Source organism: Leopardus geoffroyi, chromosome A1, assembly GCF_018350155.1.
Source record: "Leopardus geoffroyi isolate Oge1 chromosome A1, O.geoffroyi_Oge1_pat1.0, whole genome shotgun sequence".
Taxonomy (NCBI): Eukaryota; Metazoa; Chordata; class Mammalia; order Carnivora; family Felidae; genus Leopardus; species Leopardus geoffroyi.
In genome coordinates this window covers 197,121,384-197,144,779 of record NC_059326.1, presented here as the reverse complement: position 1 = coordinate 197,144,779, position 23,396 = coordinate 197,121,384, and the positions used below count along the sequence as shown (strand labels likewise).

The following is a 23,396-nucleotide window of genomic DNA, read 5'->3' as shown; positions in this document are numbered from 1 at the left end:
ATAAATGGCCAAGTAGAATAAGAAATCCTGAATTTAAACACAAGATGAGTCACTACAACCCCTACATGTCCTGCTTGGCCTCCTCACTATGAAGGACACTGATCTAATCTACTGGCCACTTCAACACTCTCTCCACCTCCGCTTTACTGTTCTTCCCATTTAGGGAGTTATTTAGGGAGTCAGAAGTTCTTCAGGGAGTCAGGTGCTGTGGCTCAGGTCTACGGTGGTACGGACACCAATGAACTCAACACTGCCCCAGCACTTCAAATCGCCATTACAAACATTTCTTCACGATTTTGATCCCGACAGGTGTACACAGTAGCCAATGGTAGCAGTTCCCCGAAACACTTCTTTAAGGGATCTGATCTGGTACAGGCAGAGGCAGAATGAACCAAGTCACCGTGCCAGGCTGACAAATAGCAGAGACCAAACAACAGAATGAAGTGTGAAGTCCCAGGAGGGCTCTCCCAACTCACAAGGAGGAGGAGAATCTTCCTTCTCATTGTGGACTTCTAGTCACCATGGGTCCACAGCCTCAAGCAACAGACACAATGCCATCTGACCAACAACGTGACCGCGGCCGTGGACGGCTAGTCTGACAGCTCTCCTATTGTTCAACATTTTCACTACTTTTGCATTATGTCTTCATAACGGGTCTAACAGTCATTTCAGAAATCAAGCCATTTTACTTCAACAAGGTACTGTTTGATGATTCAAAGACCGATGAGATCAACTTACTCTTGATTCATCACCATCTCTGGCCATTTTAAAAGATGAGAAGAGCACGAAAACAACCCTGTCAAGGTACAGTCTCACAAGGTCTCACTTTAAAGGGGATGGCAGATCTGAGATAAATTTTTGTTCATGACGCTTTGCTATATACCTCGTAGAGACCCACTCACATTTTGATCACATGCTTATCTGTTGAAAAACTAACAAGAAAACGTAAAACATGGCTACATATCCATCTGGCTCAAGAAGAGCCCTGGTCAGACCACTGAATTTTCGGAAGCTGAGATGAAGAAAGTCCAGGGGCACCCTTCTTAGAAGTCCTACAGTTCATTCTACTCAAGTCAGAAGAACCCATTCTCTGTATTTCAGCAAATGGTAGGGAGAACTAGCTTACTGGCTTGGTTTCTAAAATCTTGATTGCTATGTTTATTATAATGGAATTCAGTTTATAGCCATTACAGTATTCTCCGCTTGAAACATTTTAATAGCACTGCAAGTACTAATAGAAATAGGAAAATCTCTTGCTATTTGTTGATGGAAAATAATAGAAAACGCAAACCTCCCAAATTCCATTTGTAGGCCATAGGAGCATGAGCACAACCGTATGGGAGGAGATAACCAGTCTCTCCCTTCATATATATTCTTTTTTATTTTCTTGTTATACCTTCCCAAAACAGAGACATTCAACAGTAGTTAGAATGGCCATCTCCCGACATTTAAAAAAAACTGCACCCCCCAATGGGTGAACAAAGTAGAGTAGTAACCTAGAGTTCAGCTGAGTAAGCCACTGCGGAGCCTTAAGTGGTGAGGTCTTCCAATTTCAGAGTGATGTGTCTTCAACTTGTATCATCATTTTAGTGGAAAAACATAATTTAATTTTGGTGAAATGAGATTCATCTCCCGACAGGATTAGGAACAGCATTCACTGAATTTCACATTCTTCTTTTGTGAACTGTGAAGAAAATGAATGGTAGCTAGAAGATCAATGGGATTCCAGCTCCAGCTGCAGATGGAATGAAGATATACCAGGACAGAAACACCTATATTTTGATTTACAAAGCTAACAGCAGTTTGAAATCTGCAACTTAATTACAGACCAACTACACCACAACCTTTTCAAATGGCAAAAATACAAAAAAGTTAAGTGTTACAAAAATATTTCAGAAAAAGTGCATAGTCTAAGTGCATAGTAAATAAAAGCACTGAAAAATATCTTGCTAGAGGGAGTTCAGCTCGGAAAAGTTATTACCAAAGCTAAACATTTTTATTTTACACAAACTATACTCAAAAATAGCTTTATGAGACTGATTTCTGGCTAAAAGTATCAAAGGGTTTATTAGTCAAGAAACAAATACCTTAACTCACATGGGTGGATAGAAAAGAAACAAGTAAGCTGCCTACCCCAAAAGTTCGCACTCATTAAGATTTCTGCAGTGGGAGGGTGCTAATATATTCTGTAATAGCAGAATGTGGTGATCATGGAATTAATTATTGCTAAAGTAGATTTAAAAAAAGAAAGAGAAAAAAAATAAAACAAATTAAACCTGACACAATCTGAACAAACCTGTCAATTTACAGTTTCAAGGTTATTTTACAAAATACCTACATTTACAACAGGCTCCTGGCAGCATTTTCAGACAAAGGTTCTTTTAATTAATCCTGACATGCTATAAATGAATAAATTACGCTATTTAAAGAATTACTGTCAATAAATTTTTCTTTCTATTGGGTCAGAAAGAGGAAAGAGAAGAGCGCATTTAAGATTAAGAGGAAGCGCACGGAGAACTTAGGGGAAAAGAATGGGGGCTTAGGGAGGGTCAGGAATCATAGGAACCTCACCTGGCCACCTGGCGGGATGCTCTCCAAAGTTAAGAATCAATCTGCTCAAAGCCAAATTAACCAGGAATTTAAAGAAAAGCTACAAAATGGTAGTTAAACCCTTTAACGCTTTCATTCTTATGCACAATCAGTCCAGCGGTTAGTGCGAGGCCGCAGGAGTTAGAACACGGAGTCCCGGCTGCCGCGGCACTAGGTACTGTGCCTGTAAGTCATTATAAAAGGAAAAATAAAGAATGCCTTTCCCCTTCAGACCAAAAAAAAAAAAAAAAATTTTTTTTTTAAATAAAAAAATCTGAGGAAAAGTTGTAACACTAAATCTAAAATGATTCGCAAAGGAACTGTATGTAACAAATGGCTTGAAGTAGTCTATTAAAAAATTGGGGAGATTTTGATTTCATAGTGAGTCAGCAAGGCATTTTTGTTGTTTAAAAAAAATCTCATTTCCTTACAGAAACAGTTTTTAGTTTTTAATGAACTTGTAAACAAAAAAGCTCCCATTTCAAAATAAAAACAAAATCCCAGATCATATAGATGTTTACAGTGATTACATTTATCTAAGCAACATACATACATGTTCAGTTGTAAGATGTTAACTAAATTTCTGTGACAAATATGCTTTTTTTTTTTTTTTTTAATACCAAGAACATTATAGAGTTAATGCAGAGTCCTAAGGATAATCTAGTAGTCACTAAGTTTTTCTTAAGTCTTCACTTTAGATGCTGTTATTTCTAGCACAGGTAAGCAGGCAGTCTTCCGAATGCTCAAACACTGGAATCTTTGGTTGCTACCGTATCAAGCTGGCTTGCAAACAAGAAGCCAACCATTTTAAGAATGTTTTAAGTGAACAACTTGCAAACCCCAGGGGTGGATAAACCCTAAGAACGCACAATTGTGAGCATTTACAACCATCACAACTGTGGCTGAAGACTGTTCATGCCGTTCTTCTGAAATGAGATCTCAAAGCAGTATAGTTCAAAATAAAAGATTTTAACAAAAATTGGCATATGCACAATTTCTCCACCAATTTGTGTGTGTCAACCATTTAGAGTTAACTTTTCCACTTGAAAAAATGCAATAGAAAACTGGACACCATGTTTCACTATCTCAGTTAATATTCACAATTACAGCGGCTACAACTCAGGACACGGCATCACCAATGCTGCCCAGAGCCAGTTTATACTGAAATTAAGTTCTTTACACCAAGTAAATGGTTGTTCACAACCACTGTCTAGTGTACATATGAACTAAAATTCCTAGATTTGGGGAGAAACAAATGCTGCTCCGATCATCTGCTCTGCTTCTTCTGTTCCTTGATTCATGCTTAGAAACCTGTTTAAAAAAAAAAAAAAAAATCGAAACAAAAAAAGAATGTTACAATTCCAAGTTACAAGAGATTTTTAAAAACCACACCCAAAACTGGGAAAATTGGGTGGAACTGGGCCAATAATTACTTTATTAGAATGGTGACTCAGAATATTTTCATCTATTTGAAAATCACAGCTCATCTTAAAACTACATACAAAAACTTTTCTGTTCTAGGTGCCTTTACGTAGGAGCGGTACACAGTGAATCAAAGCCTTCCCAGTCAGCATACACTTTTCAGGCCCGAGAATTACTGGGAATTCCAATGAGCCTGTTTTATTTATTTCTAGACTTCTAGTACCTAGAGCATAGAATGTGTTCAAATATTTATCAAACGAATGAACAGTAAGATGGTTTTGCCTTAAAAATTACAAACTATAGTCTTAATCATACTATATGCAGGAACTTTTCTGCACATTATTTCTGATCCAAATGAGGATCAATAAGCTTTAATAATAGATGTATTCAAGACATAATTGACTTATTCCATAGAACACAAACCTGGTCAGTATGATTTTTATCACAGAAACCTTAAACCTTTAAAAACGTTGTACTTCCACCAATAATACATTTAAAAAGTTTTGCCCTGGATTTGAAAACCTAAACAAGCGAGACTTTTTTGTTTTGGCTTTATTTACTTTGTAAGCCTTCCCACCCCGTAAACACTACCTCCCTCTGCCACAATTAGACTCTTAAGACTTCCACACACAGGCAGGTTTGAATAGAAACCAGCCTCAGGTAGTAACAGCTGCATGTTCCATCTGTGGCAAAAGACCACTAGAGCAAATGCTTATCTCTATTACCTACAAGCTTTATCTATGGCTCAAGGCAGAAAGGAAGTATGCCCATTCCTCAGCCAAAACACGAAAACCCCATCAGTACCACCTCTTCTCACCAAAAGCCTTCCCTTGAGGTGACCATGCCCCTTGGTTCATCCCCTTCCAAACCCCTATAGCTGGCCTCATTATAGCTCTTTTCTAGCCCACTCTGATCTCTCACTTCTAAATTCAGCATGGAAACCATCATAAACTTCTCCCTTCTTTGTGCTTCTCAAACATTCGCTGGACCATTTCCAATGGACTCTGTGGGACAAATAATATGCTTCTAAAATCTATGCCTCCCCACACACCCCTCCCCCCCCCCCCCCCGCAAAGATAACACCAAACATTTATATATCATTTTTGGGGAAATATGGGCTCACTCATTAACTAGGAATTTGTTCATTTGAGGGCTGAAAGTCATCTTAATTCGTTTAAAAACACATTGTGCTAACACTCTGAGGATAGTGCTGTACACATTCTTTCGCTCTCTACGCCGACTAACAGAGTAGACACAAAATAAACCTCTGTTAAAAAAAAAAATAAATAAAATAAACCTCTGTTGCCTGCCCAAGTACTAAATTCATAAAGTAAATGCCAAAATGAAAAATTTTATGAAGCTTTCTGAAAATGAACTTCACCACAAGGAATATTCTATTTGGTATATATTACTAAAGAGAATTAGCAAAGTAAGCACAAAAAGAAAAGGCTGTCAGATCAAACCTGAATTAAAAACCTTAAAATTAAGACCATATTCTGTAACGTAATTCCAATGTTAAAATACAGAATACTGTGAAGCAAATTAAAACTATGAATTAGCTAATCAGAGATGACCCTTACCCTGATGAGCATTTGATTTCAAGTCCTGCAATTATTCTTAAATATGATAAAGAAAACTGTTTACACAGCTACTAAAACTGTTTACCACACCTTGCTATGTGATTACGTTATACTGAATAATCTAATTACTACGTTGAATAGCCAAACAGCTTTAAAATAGAAACCGCTATCACTAACTAAAAAGAAAACGTAAGTTACAATGTCAAAATATTAGAACACTCTTGTGTCTTTAATAGGAATAAAAATTAGATCTAGGTAAGAACTGTATCTGTTCATCTGATATTTGAGAAATTACTGGGTCAGTTAATGATTACAATTGCTTAGGAATCAGACAGAGGCTAGCCTAAAAATATTCCTGGAGGAATAGAGCAGTCAGATCCAGATGTAACTCTTCAGATTGGCCAATGGTAGGATACTCCACCCTGGGATCAATGTTTCTCCAGAGAATTGTCCTAAGATGTTACTCAAGTTTATGTAGGAAAAATCTCAATGGGAGCATTCAGCAAGTATTCAACATTCAATCTTCAAGTGCATTCCTTTTTCCAGTGTGCATTGATTCCTTGGTTTTTATCTTGTAATTTAGGTGGTGTCTCCTGGCTTCTAAAAGTCCAAACACCCATCTTCACTGCAACAACAGTTAAAATAAGGAGGGGATCCCTTTGCTCCTAAAAACAAAAACAAAAAAAAAACAAAAAAACAAAACAAAAAAAAGGGAGCAAAAAGCAAAGTCAAAATTGAGTTGGACCATCACTGTAACTACTGAGTTAATAGCTACATTTAAGTTTCTTTTCAAATCTGCAAAAGGAAAAAAATGTTTATGTAACTAGTGAGATTCTACCCCTTAATCCAAAATCTGAAAAGTATACATTGGCTCTTATTTATGAATGCATTTCTGATGTCCCTGATTTTTTTTTTTTTAAATAGAACCACAAATTAGTTCAAAGGGATATTTATATAATAGTAAGGCTTGAAGTTTGTGATGGGCTTTTTATTTATTTATTTATTTTTTTAATTTTTTTTTTTTTCCAACGTTTATTTATTTTTGGGACAGAGAGAGACAGAGCATGAACGGGGGAGGGGCAGAGAGAGAGGGAGACACAGAATCGGAAACAGGCTCCAGGCTCTGAGCCATCAGCCCAGAGCCTGATGCGGGGCTCGAACTCCTGGACCGCGAGATCGTGACCTGGCTGAAGTCGGACGCTTAACCGACTGCGCCACCCAGGCGCCCCCATAACTTTTTAAAAGTAGTCTGAATGCAGTATTCACATTCATGATGTAATGCCATTTATTATTAGTTAACATGTCTGTGTTTTTTCTTTTTTGGTTTTTTTTTTTTTTTTTTTTTTTTGGCTGCACAGAAATCATAATCAGACTTGGGAGAATTTTGAATCAGATTGGCACTATAAAAGCTCAAGAATAAAAACACAAACAGCTACAATAACTTTTCCTATGCTAAACTAAAAAAAAAATAAAAGTTGGGAAAGATAGATTTTTTTATCACTACAAGTAAGATAAATGATGACTTAGTACACACATTACCCCTTCAACTGCCTTAAAAAAAAAAAAAACAGACTGGTATCTCTTTTTTTTTTTTTGTCTTCCCTATTACAGAATTCTGAGGTTGTTGAACTTGAAATACCTGTTACAATTGATTCCTTCCCCAACTGGTAGATGGTCTGCATTATACACCACTGAGTCACAGCAACACTGTACTCCTCTAGGTCTTCTGACTGTTGTGGTATCGTCCAGATTTTCTGACAAGTTCATGTTTGGTAAGTCCAGCCAGCCTTGGAGATGTGAGATTCATTCAGATGACCACAAATCAATTCTTGCACACTCGTCTTCATTTCCTGTTGGGTTACTGAGCTCTTTTCTCTCCAGTGGTAGTGTCCACAATGAAAAAAGCTGACAAAAATTTCAGCAAGCAGAAGCAGCTCCCTGGCACTTCTTTAGATTGAGTGTATTCAGAGAAGATCAGTCTCCAGATTATTTCAAGGTCTTCCCCTGTGATTTGGGTTACGTTGCTGAGTGACCAGCCACGTTCCTAGCAGCAATTGGTGAAGTCAGAAAAAGTTAAGCTAGACATAAATGGTAGGTGAATTCCAGTAAACACTGGAAGGTAATTCAAGGAAGACCATGGACATGGTAGGAGAATGTGATAGAAAAAAATTTCTATTTTTTGACTGTCAACAATCTGACATCCACGTATGTGATTATGATAAAACTATGCTTAATATCAACGGCTTGGAGTAGTGAACAGAGGGACTAAGATGATAATAGAATTATGTAAGGATCCAACTTTGGCTTCACTACCTTCTGAAATTCTCCCCATCTCTGACCTCAACTAAAGAAATGGTGAACTCAACTGGATTCTGAATGTCCTAAAAAGATTTCCTTTTCCCTTTAGTACTTCTTAAATGTCTTAAAAACTACTTTCCTGATAATCACATACAGTTGAATAAAAGGAAGCGAAATGAATTTGGAAGTGTCTCAGATGTGAATCTTTTATTTTTCTCTTTAACATGTATAAAAACTAATTATAATCTTGTGGCATAAGAGCACCGAAAATTAGTACACATCATAGTGGGCTTTACAAGAAACAAGAAACACCTTATTTCTTAGTCTTTTGATGGGCCTTGGAATGGAGTACTTCAAAAGATCTTTTCTTTAGAAAAGTAATTAGGATAGAAGTCTATTACACGTATAAAACCCATCTTAGCTGAGTAAGTCAGACTTTAAAAGACTTTTTGGACATTCACAGTGAACTGCTGAAACAACTTATTACACACACACCTTTCCATGGAAGAAACATCCCATATACAATTTTCAAAAACTAAAACTAATAACGTAAAATATATTAGTATGTCAACCAGTTCCGGGGATTTTTCCAGGAATAGATATCCCTGCAGTATACAGTTTCATGTGCTTAAGATACATTTAAGAAACCAAATTCTCTGCTTTGGAAAACCTCAGCATATAATTCCGTGAACAAAAACTGATAGGATGTATTAGGTAAGTGCCTTCTAAAGTTTTAACCAGAAAAATGTATTATATGATGTTATCGTCACTGAAAGGACTTCAAGAGTTGAGCTGCAGGGGAGCTCTTCCTTGAATAAAAAAATGACTGTAGTGGACCCTAAGAGAATAACATGCTTTTAAACACCCTAATTACATAGAGATTGACATAAGGAGTAAGTCACCTAAAGGGACTGTCTTCAAACTCCAGACTTCATAGGAGATTTCTCAATATGGTCTGGATAAATACGGCTGGGGTTAGGGAAGTGGGCTCCCCAAACTTATTTCATGCCACCTTCAAACCTGCCGTACACATTCACGGCTTTATACTGAGGGGATTTCACATGAGATCTGTCTGGGGCACTAAGTTCTAGATCCAAGACAAAACAAACGTTTCGAGAAGCCAAAGATCAAACACAATTTTGTTGTTTGTATTCCAGGGCCTGGTACATTTTAGTAGCAAGCAGTATTTTGCTTGGAATCAAAATATACCACCTGAAAATGTCTCTCTGAAAGCAGTCAATGGTAAATGATGCATTTTATGAAAAATCCAATTTTTCAATATTTTACAAGTTGATGTTTATGTAGTAATTTATATAAACCCTGTTTCTATGATTGCCGTGAAAATTTTGCAAGATTTTTTATTTTTTTTAGGTGAACTCTACCCCCAAAGTGGGGCTAAAACTCAGGCCCTGAGATCAAGAGCCATATGCTCTACTGAGCCAGCCAAGTGCCCCGAAAACTGTGTAAGATATTTAAAGTTGCTTTTATGAAAAATAGTTACAAAACAAAATTAAGGATTAAACTTAAGTTTAATTACAATTTTTTTTCCAAGGAAACATACTAACTCACTGGATCCAACTTCTCATCTTTAAGACCTAGATGAGGCAGGACAAAAATTCTGCTTGTTTATTGAGAAAGAGACACACAGTAAACTAACAATGGAACTAACTCAAAATAAGGGAATTCTTTCTGAAGGCTGCTGAATGCCTGAAGTGAAATGTTCTAGGTCAGATGAGATTTCAATCTAATTTTAGTTCTAGAAACTGCAACTCGTGATGATCCTATTATCCCAGCTAGCTTTAGGCAAAAATTGGTTTCATTTTATGAAAAAAAGCAAATACCTTAATAGATGTTAGGCATAACAAGTCCTAAGTTTAGAGACGTTACACTGGTAGGACCGTTTCTCAGTGATACCAGCTAGCTACCTAGCGCATTAAGAGTTTGGCACTCTGATTAGCTATATCATGATTAAAACACTCAAAAGGGAAAATTAGGTCCCAACTGAGATGCAGAGGCAAGCATCAGTGTTTGTTATCCTGAGCGGAAATTTCATCATCTAAGAACCCCCGTTACGCTAAGCTTTCAGCTGTGAATCCTCCCCCAATACAGAAATGTTGAAGAAAAGAATCTCAACTTCATTCCTAACAGATGAGCTGCTGGGATGAGGATGACACCAGTGAATTCTCCTTCTTGAAAAGTAACCTCAGATCGGAATCTGTTTTTAAATTACCAAACTGTTCAGATACAATACTAAAAATATAGCCCAAAGAAGGCTAGGTTCAGACTAGAGCAGTCATTCAGAAATGAAATAATTAGAAACCACAAAAACCAAACCTTACCTGCCCACCCCTTCCAGAAAGTAGGCAGGTATCAGGAGGTAAGCCCCAGAAAGGGAACAACGGGGGTAAAGAAAAGCAAACAAAAACCATGAAACTCGGGAGTCGAACTGTATGGCAACAGTGACAAGAATGTGCCCCAACAGTTCTACTCCTTAGTAGCACCAAGAGTGCCAGAGACAGAAAGGAAAGAGACTAGCAGTTCAGTGGCATTTGCCCCAGTTTTTTCCAATTTGCAAGGCCTAACTGCAGAGTTCAATTCCATAATGAATTCCCAGACCCTGAGTATTTGCAAGGTTCCATAAAAGAAAGCCTAAAACAAAACAAGCGTTTTAAAATTAAGAACCTAGGTAGTTAAATAGCAACCAAAAGAGAGATCTGGTTCTTGAGTAGGAAAGATGTGTCGAGCTTTTCAGTTATTTGAGCATTTAAGAACGTAAATGAGATGCTCCGCAACCGAGAAGATAGACACTTTGGGGTCAATGCCAGACGCACCACCTCTGGAAATCGGACCATGTTCACCATTTTTCATTTTAAATGCTACAGCATTAACATGCAGAAAAATTCTTAACACTGTTAGTCTGAAAGTCAAAATACCACGGCTAACCAGATTCATTATTAAAAATCAACAAGTGTTAGGTCTAGGATTTTGGATTGATTGAGTATACCATATTCCCAACACCAAATGTTTATTTTGGAAAGGGTTAATGAATGAGTAAAAAAGATGCAGTTGTTAAAAATGACCCAAAATCCCAAGAGAAATGATATAATATATACACACATATATGTATATACAAATACATATACATATATATATGAACAAGGACATTTGGGTTTAAAGTTAGTAGTCAAATTTTCCAAGGACGTCTCTTTGTAAAAACACAGAGCCAAATTTTTACTTCTTTCAAAACCACTTCCTCGATCTAACACTGTTAGAAATGAAGGAATTACCCAATTTTGTGTTCAATTTGTTCCCTGTCACGTCACTTGGTTCTTGGCTACTAACCTTTCATGTTACTCTTGGTTTTGTCAGTTTGCTTGCCTGTGGGGGTTTGGGCCTGCTGACCCTGCCCACTTGAAGAGGCTGCCTGCTGTGCTGCTTTCTGCTTTAACATTGTCCAATCAAATGTGTAGTCATACTGGTGGTTCAGAGTCCTGGAAAACAGAAAATGATGTGTTAATCCTTTAATAATAGAGTCTGGCTGAACACTCTACTGAACCTGCAAAACAGGGAGGGCACTTTTTAGAAAAATGGTAGTATTTTCTCTGATTATGGTAGCTCCTAAGAGAATTCTTTCCATATACATGACTTTTTAACTCTTCAGTTTCACTTTTTACAAGTCACAACTGAAGGAAAATGATGTCACCACACTTCAGTCTGATGTATTCAATAAGAATAAATCTTCTCCTTTTTCAAAAAGAAGCTGACTTTTAACCTTTCTTGAAAGAGGCAGGGGAGTGGTAATGAACAGCACTCAAGCTGTCAATTATCTACGGAAACATCCAAATAGGAAGCACCTTCTAAGAACAAATCAGAGTAGGTATGAGAATGTAAGCTTGGTGGGTGGGTGCAGGTGGGTGTGTTTGTGTGTGTGTGTAGATGTGTATGCTGGTGGCTTGGAAAGTAGACTTTCCTGGACTTAGAGAATTACCCCGATTCTTCTTCTCTTCCAACTAAGATTTCCAGCCACATGCACTCGATCGCCCTCCCCCATCCGCTCAAGACCATTTCTGGGTTGCACCAGGGAACCCTAGAGTATGAGGCCTGCTCCCACACCATCATACACCCCATAACTATCTCGTATGTAAATTGCTGTTAATTTTGATATTAAATAGGGTTCCATTAGCAAAGTTAGTGTTCCAAGGACCACCAACAGTCACTTGAATTGCAACATGAGTTGCCATTATCATGGAAAGGTTAGATTCTTTGAGTTTGAGTAACTGTTTCTCCATCCCAAGCTAAAATAATTTCAAGCACGTTTGCATCACAATGGAAACATGCCAAATGAACTCAAATTTCTTAATATTTTATTCATATTGGTTAGAGTCACTCTATTTCACTACTTGTCAGAACAGATGTCTTGGGTGGATTTGACTAATTTCCTTCCCTGGAGTCTCTAGTCTTAAAAACACCTTAAAAACTGACCTGAAAAGAATGCGGAATAGCTGCCTCAGATACATGTAATCCGGGGCTTCCTCAAAGCGCAGCCCACGACAATAGTTTAAGTACATGGCAAATTCTGCAGGAAACCCCTACAAGTTCAAGAGTTAAAACACAAAGTAAAAAAACAAAACAACTTATTTAAGACAGAAAAATAAATGCATTTAAAAATGCAAGCAAAACTTGTTTGAGGACAGTGCTTTACTACTACTTTGCCGTAAGATCTGAGAACGCAACTAATAAGACTTGGTATCCTCATAAATTTAATAAAATTTCATTGTTCTGACCACTTCATCATGTACAGAGAAAATATGGTTCCTTTCCCTACAGTATTATGTCCTTAAATAACTTGGAGAACCCACTTGTTAATTTATTACTTTATCAACGTCTAACAACTCAATGGAAAACAATGAACAAATGACAAAAATCGAGGCCGGTAATGTTATTTGCCACAAAGGCACAGTGAACAGGCACTTTCTCTCAGACTCTGAAATTACTTTCTTTTTTGTAGTAGAATATACTTACATAAACAGAAAAGTAAAATCACCAAGAGTGCAATCAAAGCAACCACTATTGTGATACGGATCAATCCAATGCTTTGTCCTACGAAGACTGGGATTGCCTTTTCTTTTTTCCGCAACTGTTATTTTATTTACATAATTTACATATTACTGTTTTGCCACCAACATTATATTCCAAGTATCTTTCTGTGTCATTTTCCAACCTCTTCATAAGCTTCTGAACGGCTGTACAATATCCAAACGAGTGAATACATCATACTTAACTAGTTCCCTGTAACTGGCCATTTAGGCAATTAAAATCTTTCTCTTTTCTAAACAATACTAGTAAGAACACCTGTAGGCATAAACTTTTTCCATTTTCAGTTTCTTAGGAAAGATTCTCAAAAATGTATATAAACATCTCTAAGCCTGTATTTTTTGTTGTTGTTGTTTACTGATTTTTGAGAGGGAGGGAAGGAGGGAGGGAGGGGCAGAGAGAGAGAGAGAGAGAGAGAGGGAGGGAGATGCAATCAGAAACAGCTCCAGGCTGTGAGCTATCTGCACAGAGCCCAATGTGGGTCTTGAAGCCACGAACCATGAGATTGTGACCTGGGCTGTAGTCTGATGCTTAACCGACTGAGCCACCCAGGCGTCCCTGAGCCTATAGATATTAATCACCAAAAAGATTTTGCCATCACCAATGTAGAAATGCAAAATATTAAAACAAAAATCCCTGCATCCTTCCCCTCAAATATATGTGAAGAGCTTTACGTTAAAAGAGACAGTCTCGGGGCGCCTGGGTGGCGCAGTCGGTTAAGCGTCCGACTTCGGCCAGGTCACGATCTCGCGGTCCAGGAGTTCGAGCCCCGCGTCAGGCTCTGGGCTGATGGCTCAGAGCCTGGAGCCTGTTTCTGATTCTGTGTCTCCCTCTCTCTTTGCCCCTCCCCCGTTCATGCTCTGTCTCTCTCTGTCCCAAAAATAAATAAACGTTGAAAAAAAAATTTTTTTTTTGAAATACAAATAAATAAATAAATAAAAGAGACAGTCTCTTCCCACAACCTTCCGATTTTGAGAAATTTCTCGTATCCAGAAAACTAAGGTAGGATAAAATGGATATACTTGGAACATTCATCTTTATTGACTGCATTTATGTAAACAGCTTTCATTCTTATATTATTTCACTGTTCGAGAATGAACAGCTGAAACTAATCAGTATATTATACATTTTATTTAAATTCTTAAAAAGACATTAAACAGCACATACCAGATGAACCTGCATTTATGTATTCCAAATAGAGCTAAACAACCAGAAGTAAAAGTCAAATAGTATACTTCATGCATTGCTATCTTATGACAGCGGGCAAAACCTTCACAAAAGAAAACTACCAATGCCGTAACTAATACAGATATGAAGTAGTTACCACTAGTAACGAGACTGAAAACAATCTCACTACTTTTTAATAATACTAATACTCTGTGTTCACTGCACCCTGACAATTATATGTGGCTAATCCAGAAAGTGAGACCTAGTTCACAATTTCTAGATCAAAATTATACGTAACCCAGAAGCAGATGATGTGCTAACACTCCCTTTCTCTTCCTGAAAAATGGCTGACTTTCCCGGTAAGCCAAATGAATCATTCTGTTGCATAGAAATAGTAGTGTACAGAACACATGTTTTGCTTCCTGAAGTATACAGATTTTAAAGTTGGGGGGGTGGGGAGGGGAGAGTGCGCCTGGGTGACTCAGTAGGTTAAGCATCCATCTGACTCTTGATCTCGGCTTAGGTCATGATCTCATGGTTCGTGAGATCGAGCCCTGCATCAGGCTCTGCCCTGACAGCACGGAGCCTGCTTGGGATTCTTTGTCTCCCTCTCAAAAACAAACTTAAAACAAAAAAAAGTTATCTGGGGGCACCATTAAGACAAGAACATTTTATTCATGGACCTACAATGTATTTATTAATTTAAAACAAATCCTGAATCTCAGAAAAGAACATAGTCTCTTACCCACCCCAATCCCTCCTTTAACTGTAGATGTGGAGAAGGAAAAAGGAAATTTGCGGATAGGGATACATAAAAACACCACTTTCCCCCTTCCACAAAGTACTATTTCAACTCCATGTTGACTTCCCAACACCCAACTATATAATTATATACGGTCTTCTAATTATGTCGGTTATGCCACTGTTGTCTCAAAGATGACCAGGTGGTTTTCTTTCTATGTAAGAGACCACGGTTATCCAACATGAAACCGACAGCTCTCCATTCTCAACTCCTAGGCTTCTCTACAAAGCTTGAGATTTAAGAGAAATGAGCCTGATTCCAACTGTCGCCTATATTGTCCACCATTGGCTATTTTTGGAATACTGTGATATGCCTTTGTCTCCCTACTCCTTGATATGCCTGCCAACTGCCGATATCCATTATTTTCTGGCACCAGTTTAGGGATGAGAATATTTATTTTCTCATGAACTAGTGAGGTTCCACTAGACAACTTTACATGCCCTTTTTTTCCCCCCTCTAGTTTTTAACAGATTACAGAACCCAAACAAATGAGAAACATAAAATACTTATTTGAAATGATTCCTAAAGGGATGCCTGGATGGCTTAGCTGGTTAAGCTTGGGTATCAGCTTGGGTTGTGATCTTGAGGTTGCGGGATGGAGTCCCGCATAGGGCTCTGTACTTAGTGCGGAGCTTGCGTGGGATGCTCCCTCTTCCAATCTCTCAAAATAAGTAGACATTTTTAAAAAATAAAATGGCTCATATACTCAAGCTACTCTTAAAGATACTTAGAATCATCAAAAAGTAAATTAAAAATGGTAGTAGCTAGCTACCTCATAGGATGTTTAAGTTCCAGGACAGGCAAATAAAATGCTCCCTCTTCTTGGATTATTTATTAAAAAAAAAAAAAAAAAAAGGCCTCAAGCACACTTGCCTTACATAAAACTTCAACAGGAGTGGACATCTTCTTTTCACTTATCTTTTCATATTTTTGCTTTTTTGTCGCAGCCTGTGGAAAATAAGAATCAAACCACATAGACATAGTCAATACTATTGAGAAGAACCGTGTTAGTTTAACCCACTAGACATAAATGTCAACATGAGATTCAAGAGAAATCATACCTTAGAATTAAAACCAAATCAAAGTAAATAAAACACACCCAACCCCCACCCACACTGATAGCTCTTTACCGGTGTTTCTACCTCAAGAACATTTTTAGCTATTAGGAAAGGGTAAGTCTAATAGGAACATGATTTAAGTAAAAATGGATGAAGTCAAATCTGAAATGTGTTTTCATAATCAATACTCAACACAAGGGCAAAAGTAAAGGCAGCTCAATACCAACAAAAGTGCTCAACATTTAGTAACATTAGTAAGTTACGTTACGTCAAAATACTTTTCCAGTGTAAAAATTACTCATTTTTGATAGGGCTATCCACACAAGCACTGAGCAATTTATCTAATTCACAGATGCTAAGTAAACACAGGGACCATTTTCCTTTAAAGGAACAATAAAGTATCAGAATAGCCATTAAATTCTAGGACACAGTGATTTTATCATTAACAGACACTCACAAAAATCAAGGTGAAACTCCTAATTAATAGGAGCAAATGTTAGGATAATTAAATAATATAGCTAGTAGTACTACTAGACGAACCAGTTTTACTACACATAAAAGTCTTCCTTTTCAACACACTGGCAACACATCAAAATCAGAAAGCCTCCACCTTTAATTAGCCCACGTCAATTTCCATTCGGATAAAGCTACTGGTTACCAGTGGGTATCTGCTTACTGTCCCAAAGGAAATTGTTCTTCAGGCCTGACAATGGGATTCTATTAATTCTTGCTGAAGCGATCAGATTTTATTTTCCCAATAAAAGGTTAAAATAAAGTTAATTCACTCTCAGAAAGCTTTAGGTTTCAAAGGGACCTTAAAGTTCATCTCCAATGTGTATTTTTATTCTTAAACCAAAACAAAAAGACTGGTAATGGAAGTCTGGTTTACCTTTAGTCCTTGCCAGGGCAGGCTGGTTCTATTAAAATACATCAAAACATATCCTAATGATTCCATGTCATCTCGGCGGCTAGAAAAGAAAATGTAAATTTACGAGCTGGAATTATTATGGAAAGCATCTGGAAAAAAAAAGCCAGGTACACGAGAAGTTTTCCCAAGCGAAGAGAAAGAGCAATTTGGTGGCTTGTGAAAGAAGGTACTTAAAGTAATAAGAAAGTTCATAACGAGTTACTTCTAAACAAAATTTTCTCACAGAACACAAAATTATAAAATCCAACACAGTCCTGCAATTTAATTTCTAAAGAGCAAAAAGGATTTAGCGAGACAACTTTCTAAATGAGGTTAATGAAGAAGACAGAACAAAGTACAAAGTAGCAGGACACTTTTAAGTTTTGCAGAAGCTCCTAAAAACTAACTTGAGGGATGCTGAAATAAATTAGCATTTCATTTTTTTTAAGTTTGTTTATTTTTGAGACACAGAGAGAGAGAGAGAGAGAGAGAGAGAGAGAGAGAGAGAACACAGCAGAGTAGGGGCAAAGAGAGAGGGAATCCCAAACAGGTTCCTTGCGCACCAACAGCGTGGTGATGGTGCTCAAACTTATGAACCATGAGATCATGACCGGGGCCAAAATCAAGAGTCAGATGCTTAACTGACTGAGCCACCCAAGCTCCCCAATTAACATTTTAAAGCCAATTAATGATGCATGCGAATATATATACACATACACACTGAACATTTCCTAAGCTTAAGATCCTTCTCTTGAGGTTCCCGAACCTAGAAGCATATCATTTATCATTTCTATGCTTGTTTTAAGGAATAAAAATTGATTGGTAAAAGAGGAAGGGAAGATGAAAGACCAGAAAAAAATAGAAGATAGAAGAAATAGAAAAAGCACCGAGATCATGACAATGTTTACTTCAAATCAGATCTTATTAATTTATGTAGGAGTGAAGAGCAGAACATGAGATGGCCCACCAACCCCCTCTTAGTTCATTAGGACTCAGGTAACATTTTCCTTGTAAAACTAAATAACTAAAACATTATTTTCCAAACTCAACTTGCATCACTAAAATATAAAAATTCAAGATCAGCATGAAGAAAATAAGTACTACTGTCTTCAGTTGCAAGTAAACAAACAAACATCAAGATAAAATTACATTTATGCTTCTAATTTTCCATCACGGAGTATTTTCTCCCCAAGAGACAACCTTCAACAAAGAAACAAAAGGTCTCTCGTTTAACTGGCATCACAGCACTGACTAAAGCTCAACAGGTAAAAGAATTAATAAGCATCTTTCAAATCTTCAGCCAAGAGACATCTTTAGGCATCACAAGAAACTAGTTAAAATATTTCCAAAACCCATTAGTGGCTTTTGCTATGGATCTGAGAAACACATGCATTTTTCAAACTTACCTCTGTTCAATACCGAGATGTGCATTGATGCTAGCATATCGGGCGGTGCCAGTGAGATTTTTATCTTCTCTGTATGGTATGTGTTGCCTTGTCCTGTTGTCTCTGTACTTTTTGGCCAAACCAAAATCAATAAGGAATAACTTTAAAAGAAAATAAAGGGATATTAGGTTTCCAACCTTGCTCAGTTGAACTGCTGCTTACTCATTCAACAGCATCTATTCTATCTTGTTCAACTATTTCAAAATAAAGTATCGTAAGCGAAACAGATAATGAACAAACTTAACATTCCAGTAAGTTTTTACTAGTTCTCATCAATAAATCAAGTTAAAGCAAATACAGTTAAATGGTCGATCCTTGTCAGCTGAACCAACTTCACAGGCCCAGTTTATTACACACTCGGGAGCCTGTCTTTAGAAAAGTAGTGAAGAAATATATACATGCTTCATAGCAGAGTTGAAAAGCGTGCTGTGTGCCATAATGAAACCTGACATCCTGTTACTGTTGGTAAACAAGCATGAGGTTTCAAAAACTGAACGTAAGCTATCTGGAATTCTTCCATTTTGCAAAGGCTATTCTTCCTTCAGTATAGCAACAGAATGTTCATTATCTAAAATAAGACAACTTGGAAAAGTTTGATATTAACAACAAAACCAAGATTTTTATTAACAAAAAAATAAGCATTTTTAAAACAAGCATGCATTACATTCTACTGCTTCCCACTGATATTTATCCATTCATCAGGTTAAACTTCTGGGAAATATAAATATGGATCCAAAATCTTAAAAAAAGCACTTAGTATCTATTTACACCAAGATAACTTACAATTAGCAGTTTAAAGGAGCTAACTAAAAACGAGACTAGTATTTTAGAACAAAATAATGTTTAGTGCTATCATGTTTATATGGGACACATGGGAGTAAGATATGTTTGTAATGTAGCTAATTTTTGAAGGAAAAAACCCCCCTATTTTTGACAAAAAAGAAAAAAAAATCCAGTATTTATTTACGTACCTTCTAAAGCAAAATAAATAATCTTTATTTCAAATTTTAGTCTTTATCATAAATTCTCTTATTAAAGTTATGTCTACAAAGATTATCCAACAGGCAGGTCTAGGTGCCCTTTTAGTACCTAGCCCTAGACCTTTTTTTTCCCTAGTTGTGCCTACGTTTTCTAGTTTTTCTTTCCATTAGGCAGACTTTGGGTCCCTTCTGTCCAGTTTACAATCTATGATATCCTAAGAAACCCATCACCTAGCCTCTTAGGGTGTGTGTAAGAATAAAGTAATTGAGGGGGGCCTGCATGGCTCAGTTGGTTAAACATCTCACTTCAGCTCAGGTCATGATCTCATGGTTTGTGAGTTGGAGCCCCACATTGGGCTCTGGGTTGACAGCTCAGAGCCTGGAGCCTGCTTCAGATTAGATTCTGTCTCCCTCTCTCTTTGCCCCTCTCCCACTCATGCTCTGTCTCTCTCTCAAAAATAAATAAACATTAGAAAAAATTAAAAACAAACAAAAAATAAAGTGATTGATTTGGGTGAAAAAAAAATCTGATCAAGTGCCTCTCTTAGGAGGGTAAAAAACACTTCTATGGAAGGGCACCTGGCTGGCTCAGCGGGTGGAGCATGCAACTCGTAACCTTGGGGTTTTGAGTTCGAGTCCCACGTTGGGGGTAGATATTACTTTAAGAAAAATCTTAAAAAAAAAAAAAAAAAGGCAGGCCTTTTTTATACACTGGATGGGAAAAGACATTGAGGTTTCAGCTTATTGTCACCAAGGTAACAAGGACATACCTATTTTCCCCTGGTCTACTATGAAAGAACGAAGAGCAAATTTTTAGTAAAATTTAACTGGATAATGAGACCTATCTAGTAAGATTAAATTCACTTCCTCGGCAATCGCATTATTATACGACCAAGAGAAAGTCTTAGAACACACAAAGAGAAATAAAGCTCACACTCCTACTTTTTCTCTTGATATGAAAATGGGTTCAGTACACAAATATTAAAATAAGCAAAATACATTTCTGTTAAGCAAACCAAAAAGCATGACTTAAGTTCTGCAGATTCACACTGAAAAGAAAACAAGGCAAAAACAAACACAAAAAGACATCCAGCTCCACAGTATTTTTTTAAATGCCCGTAAGAATTACGTGAGTTTTAAACAAAAGGCAATTAAGACAAAGACTCTCCTCTAATGGACATTTCCTAGGATTGCTTCTTTTAGTACTTCAAAATGGAGGAGAAAATAAGAATAACTCTGACAAATTAGATCTGATAGTGTCCTTCATGTCCAAGTCTACATTCAGTTGCTCCATTTGCAACTCAATGACCAGACATTTTCTCACAACTTTTTAAAAGATTGTTCCATGAAAGCTCAATGTTCTCTAGTGTTCTTTCTTTCCACAATGCTAAAGGATGAAATGTAGTTTTAGAAAACAAAAAATAAATACAAACACTGTCTTCTCAAATATTTCAATCTTTAATATCAAAACAAAAAACTACAAAGGAAATAAAACAACTTAAATTTTCTCCTCTTATAAAAACTGAAAGTAAGTCAGGAAAAATAATTTCACTGCTAAGCAAAGGTGAAAATAAGAACAAATAACTGAAAAAGAAAGCTACTTAACATAAAAAAATTTTTTAATCTCTTGGTAGTTCATGATCTTCTGGTACCTATCAAGCTTCTTTGGTAGTTCTCTGCTTTGAATTTAAAAATGAATATACACAAAATGGAAGTGTTTACATGACACCATGTTTCCAAGGATACAACCAAACAGCCGCAAATATGTAAAGGGAGAACCAAACAAGGAAAAGTCAATGTTCAGTAAGTCATAAGATAATATATTTTTATACATTTGCATATGCAAAAGAAGTAATTTCTCTGGTGGGTCAAGCTGCTTTTCTGTGAATTTTTATTTTGTGTTCTAAGTAAAATTTGTGCCTGTTTTACAGAATGCAGTCTATTCTTCAAAGGCATGTGGGAGTGAATTAATGTTGGGCATAGTGGGATAACTTCATTCAGCAGAGGTGCATTTTATTTTAGCAGAGGTGTTTTTAGAAACACTATCGATAATTTTAGTTTTTAGTTTAATCTGGCAATTTTTCACCTAACGAGGGTCACATTTCCTTGCCCTTTCAAAACATTCACAGGATCACTTTTCCTCACAACCCAGCTAATCTGTATGTAGAAAATATAATCGATTCAATGTCATTTTATGGAAGTTACTAAATGATTATGTTACAAAATAGAAGTTGTGTGAATGAATGGATAAGCAAAAATGGGGAACTAGATGCTTTACAAAGTGCCTAATTACCCACCATCCTCTCTCTCTCCCTCCCCACGTCAGATCTAGTCACAACAATTACTATTTCTCCGTGAATAAAAATAAGTTTGAGTTTCAGAAACCAGTAACAGCAGAAGATGATCCCTGGAATAATGCTGGGCAGTACAGAAAAGGATTAAATGATTACTCAGATGATGCATGTGGTACAAAGTATGGAACATACTTTGAAACTATACCAAATTCAACTTATCTTTTTTGATTACTCATGCCAATACTTCCTTCTCAGTGTACACTACATTGAATGATTAACATTCACTTCTTTGCTCAAGAGCTTAACAAAGTTGGCCAACTTCTATGAAAAAAAGAAGTGGAGACTTCCACTTACATAAAAAAATTTTTTTAAGAAAAGTACGGGGGTGTTTATTACTTAGCCTGCCAAACACTAAATCATCAGGTTATGCATTAATTTATCTTACATGTTATTAATGGTAATTGTTTGCTAAGTGCTTCAATTATGTTACTGTTACATTGTTAGACTGCAATGTCTCCTAGTTCCAGAGCACATGATGCTCTTTGAGCATTTTATGCCGTTTGGCTGAAGTCGGAGAATTCACATATTGAGGTAAAATCAATTCTAGACACACTAGATCTGAAATCTGGTCTACACTTACCTGAAGTTCACTAGGGAAGGGGAAGAGAATTGAGGCAGAATATATTCATCATACAGCACTGATGCAACTGAATTTAGATATATTTCATGCATTAAAAGTTCTGCAACTCCAAATGCATTCTTAAAAACTAAAGTCTAGCTCAAGTTTACCATTAAAGAATTTCAATACTAGACCAACATATCATTTCCTCATGTGGATGTTACAGATCTAAACATAATCCTGTTTTCATTTAGGTTTTCTCTACACTTGACAAGCTTTAAGCAAAAGCCACAAAAAAACATCTTAGTAATGTTATATGTTTGCCAAGTATGTCTGAATAATGCCAACGTAAGAGATGCTTGAGCAAGATCTACATTCTCCAGAATTAAAACAAAACAAAAATAATCAAAAGAAAACAATAAAAAAGAAAAGCACATGAATTTGGGATTGAGGTTGGAATAGGAGACAGTTTCAGACCTGGTTTAATCCTGAGAAAGATGGGTCCTGAGAAGTACTAACAGTCATGCTTCTTTTCCTCTTCCCCACTGGAGATTCTAAACACTAAACAGACAATAGAGGGTGGCAGTGCATCAAACAGTATTGCTTACATTGCAACAATGGCCGGCGCAGACAGGCAACACCGAGGCATTAGAGAAAGAACAGGGTAGCCAAATGCCATCCTTCTTCCACCAAGCACTGTAGCTTCTCAGTTTTCCAAATAAGAATCACATGCTCGAGAACATTTGAATTCTGGAAAATACTCAAGTTTTTAATGCCACTATATTGTGTCACTGCCTGAATCAGGGATAGCAATGGTGACATTTGGCTCTTTAATATTTTCATCAAAAATGGGGAATTTGGCTCTGCAGTATTTGGTACCACAATCTGCCCTTCCCCCAAAAAAGATTGTACAGGGGAAAAAAATCTTCAGTAAGGAAGAGGTAGAAGGCATTTAGTCACCTCAAAATTGGTTTTCATAAGCATGCAGGGCTGATTACTGGAAGAGATGAATAAATTCACTAAGATCGGAGTGGTCACTCCTAAATATCAAATTCAGAACAATTTTCCAAGTAAGAAATTTGACTTAAAAAAAAAAAAATCAACCTCAAAAGCCCCCATTTGTTCCCACGAATAGAAAACT

General features: G+C 36.9%; 1 protein-coding gene across 10 annotated transcripts in view; it reads right to left on the bottom strand.

Annotated features, from left to right (window-relative positions):
- Window positions 1-1,362: 1,362 nt before the first annotated feature.
- CSNK1A1 (casein kinase 1 alpha 1) overlaps window positions 1,363-23,396 on the bottom strand; it is a 47,946-nt gene continuing 25,912 nt past the window's right edge. The window contains exons 5-12 of one of the 10 annotated variants that reach the window (XR_006701468.1): window positions 22,733-22,816; window positions 18,324-18,463; window positions 16,900-16,978; window positions 15,826-15,900; window positions 12,372-12,478; window positions 7,231-11,380; window positions 5,309-6,256; window positions 4,954-5,276 (exon numbers count right to left, since the gene is read on the bottom strand). Coding sequence is in view for 5 of the 10 variants with exons in the window: in XM_045437436.1 (XP_045293392.1) it covers window positions 3,893-3,900; window positions 11,232-11,380; window positions 12,372-12,478; window positions 15,826-15,900; window positions 16,900-16,978; window positions 18,324-18,463; window positions 22,733-22,816 (642 nt within the window). In the remaining 5 variants the exon portion in view is untranslated. Of the gene's footprint in view, window positions 3,901-4,953; window positions 6,257-6,896; window positions 11,381-12,371; window positions 12,479-15,825; window positions 15,901-16,899; window positions 16,979-18,323; window positions 18,464-22,732; window positions 22,817-23,396 lie in introns of those variants that run through there. The other 9 variants (XR_006701474.1, XM_045437436.1, XM_045437454.1 and 6 more) reach the window with 9 other exon arrangements.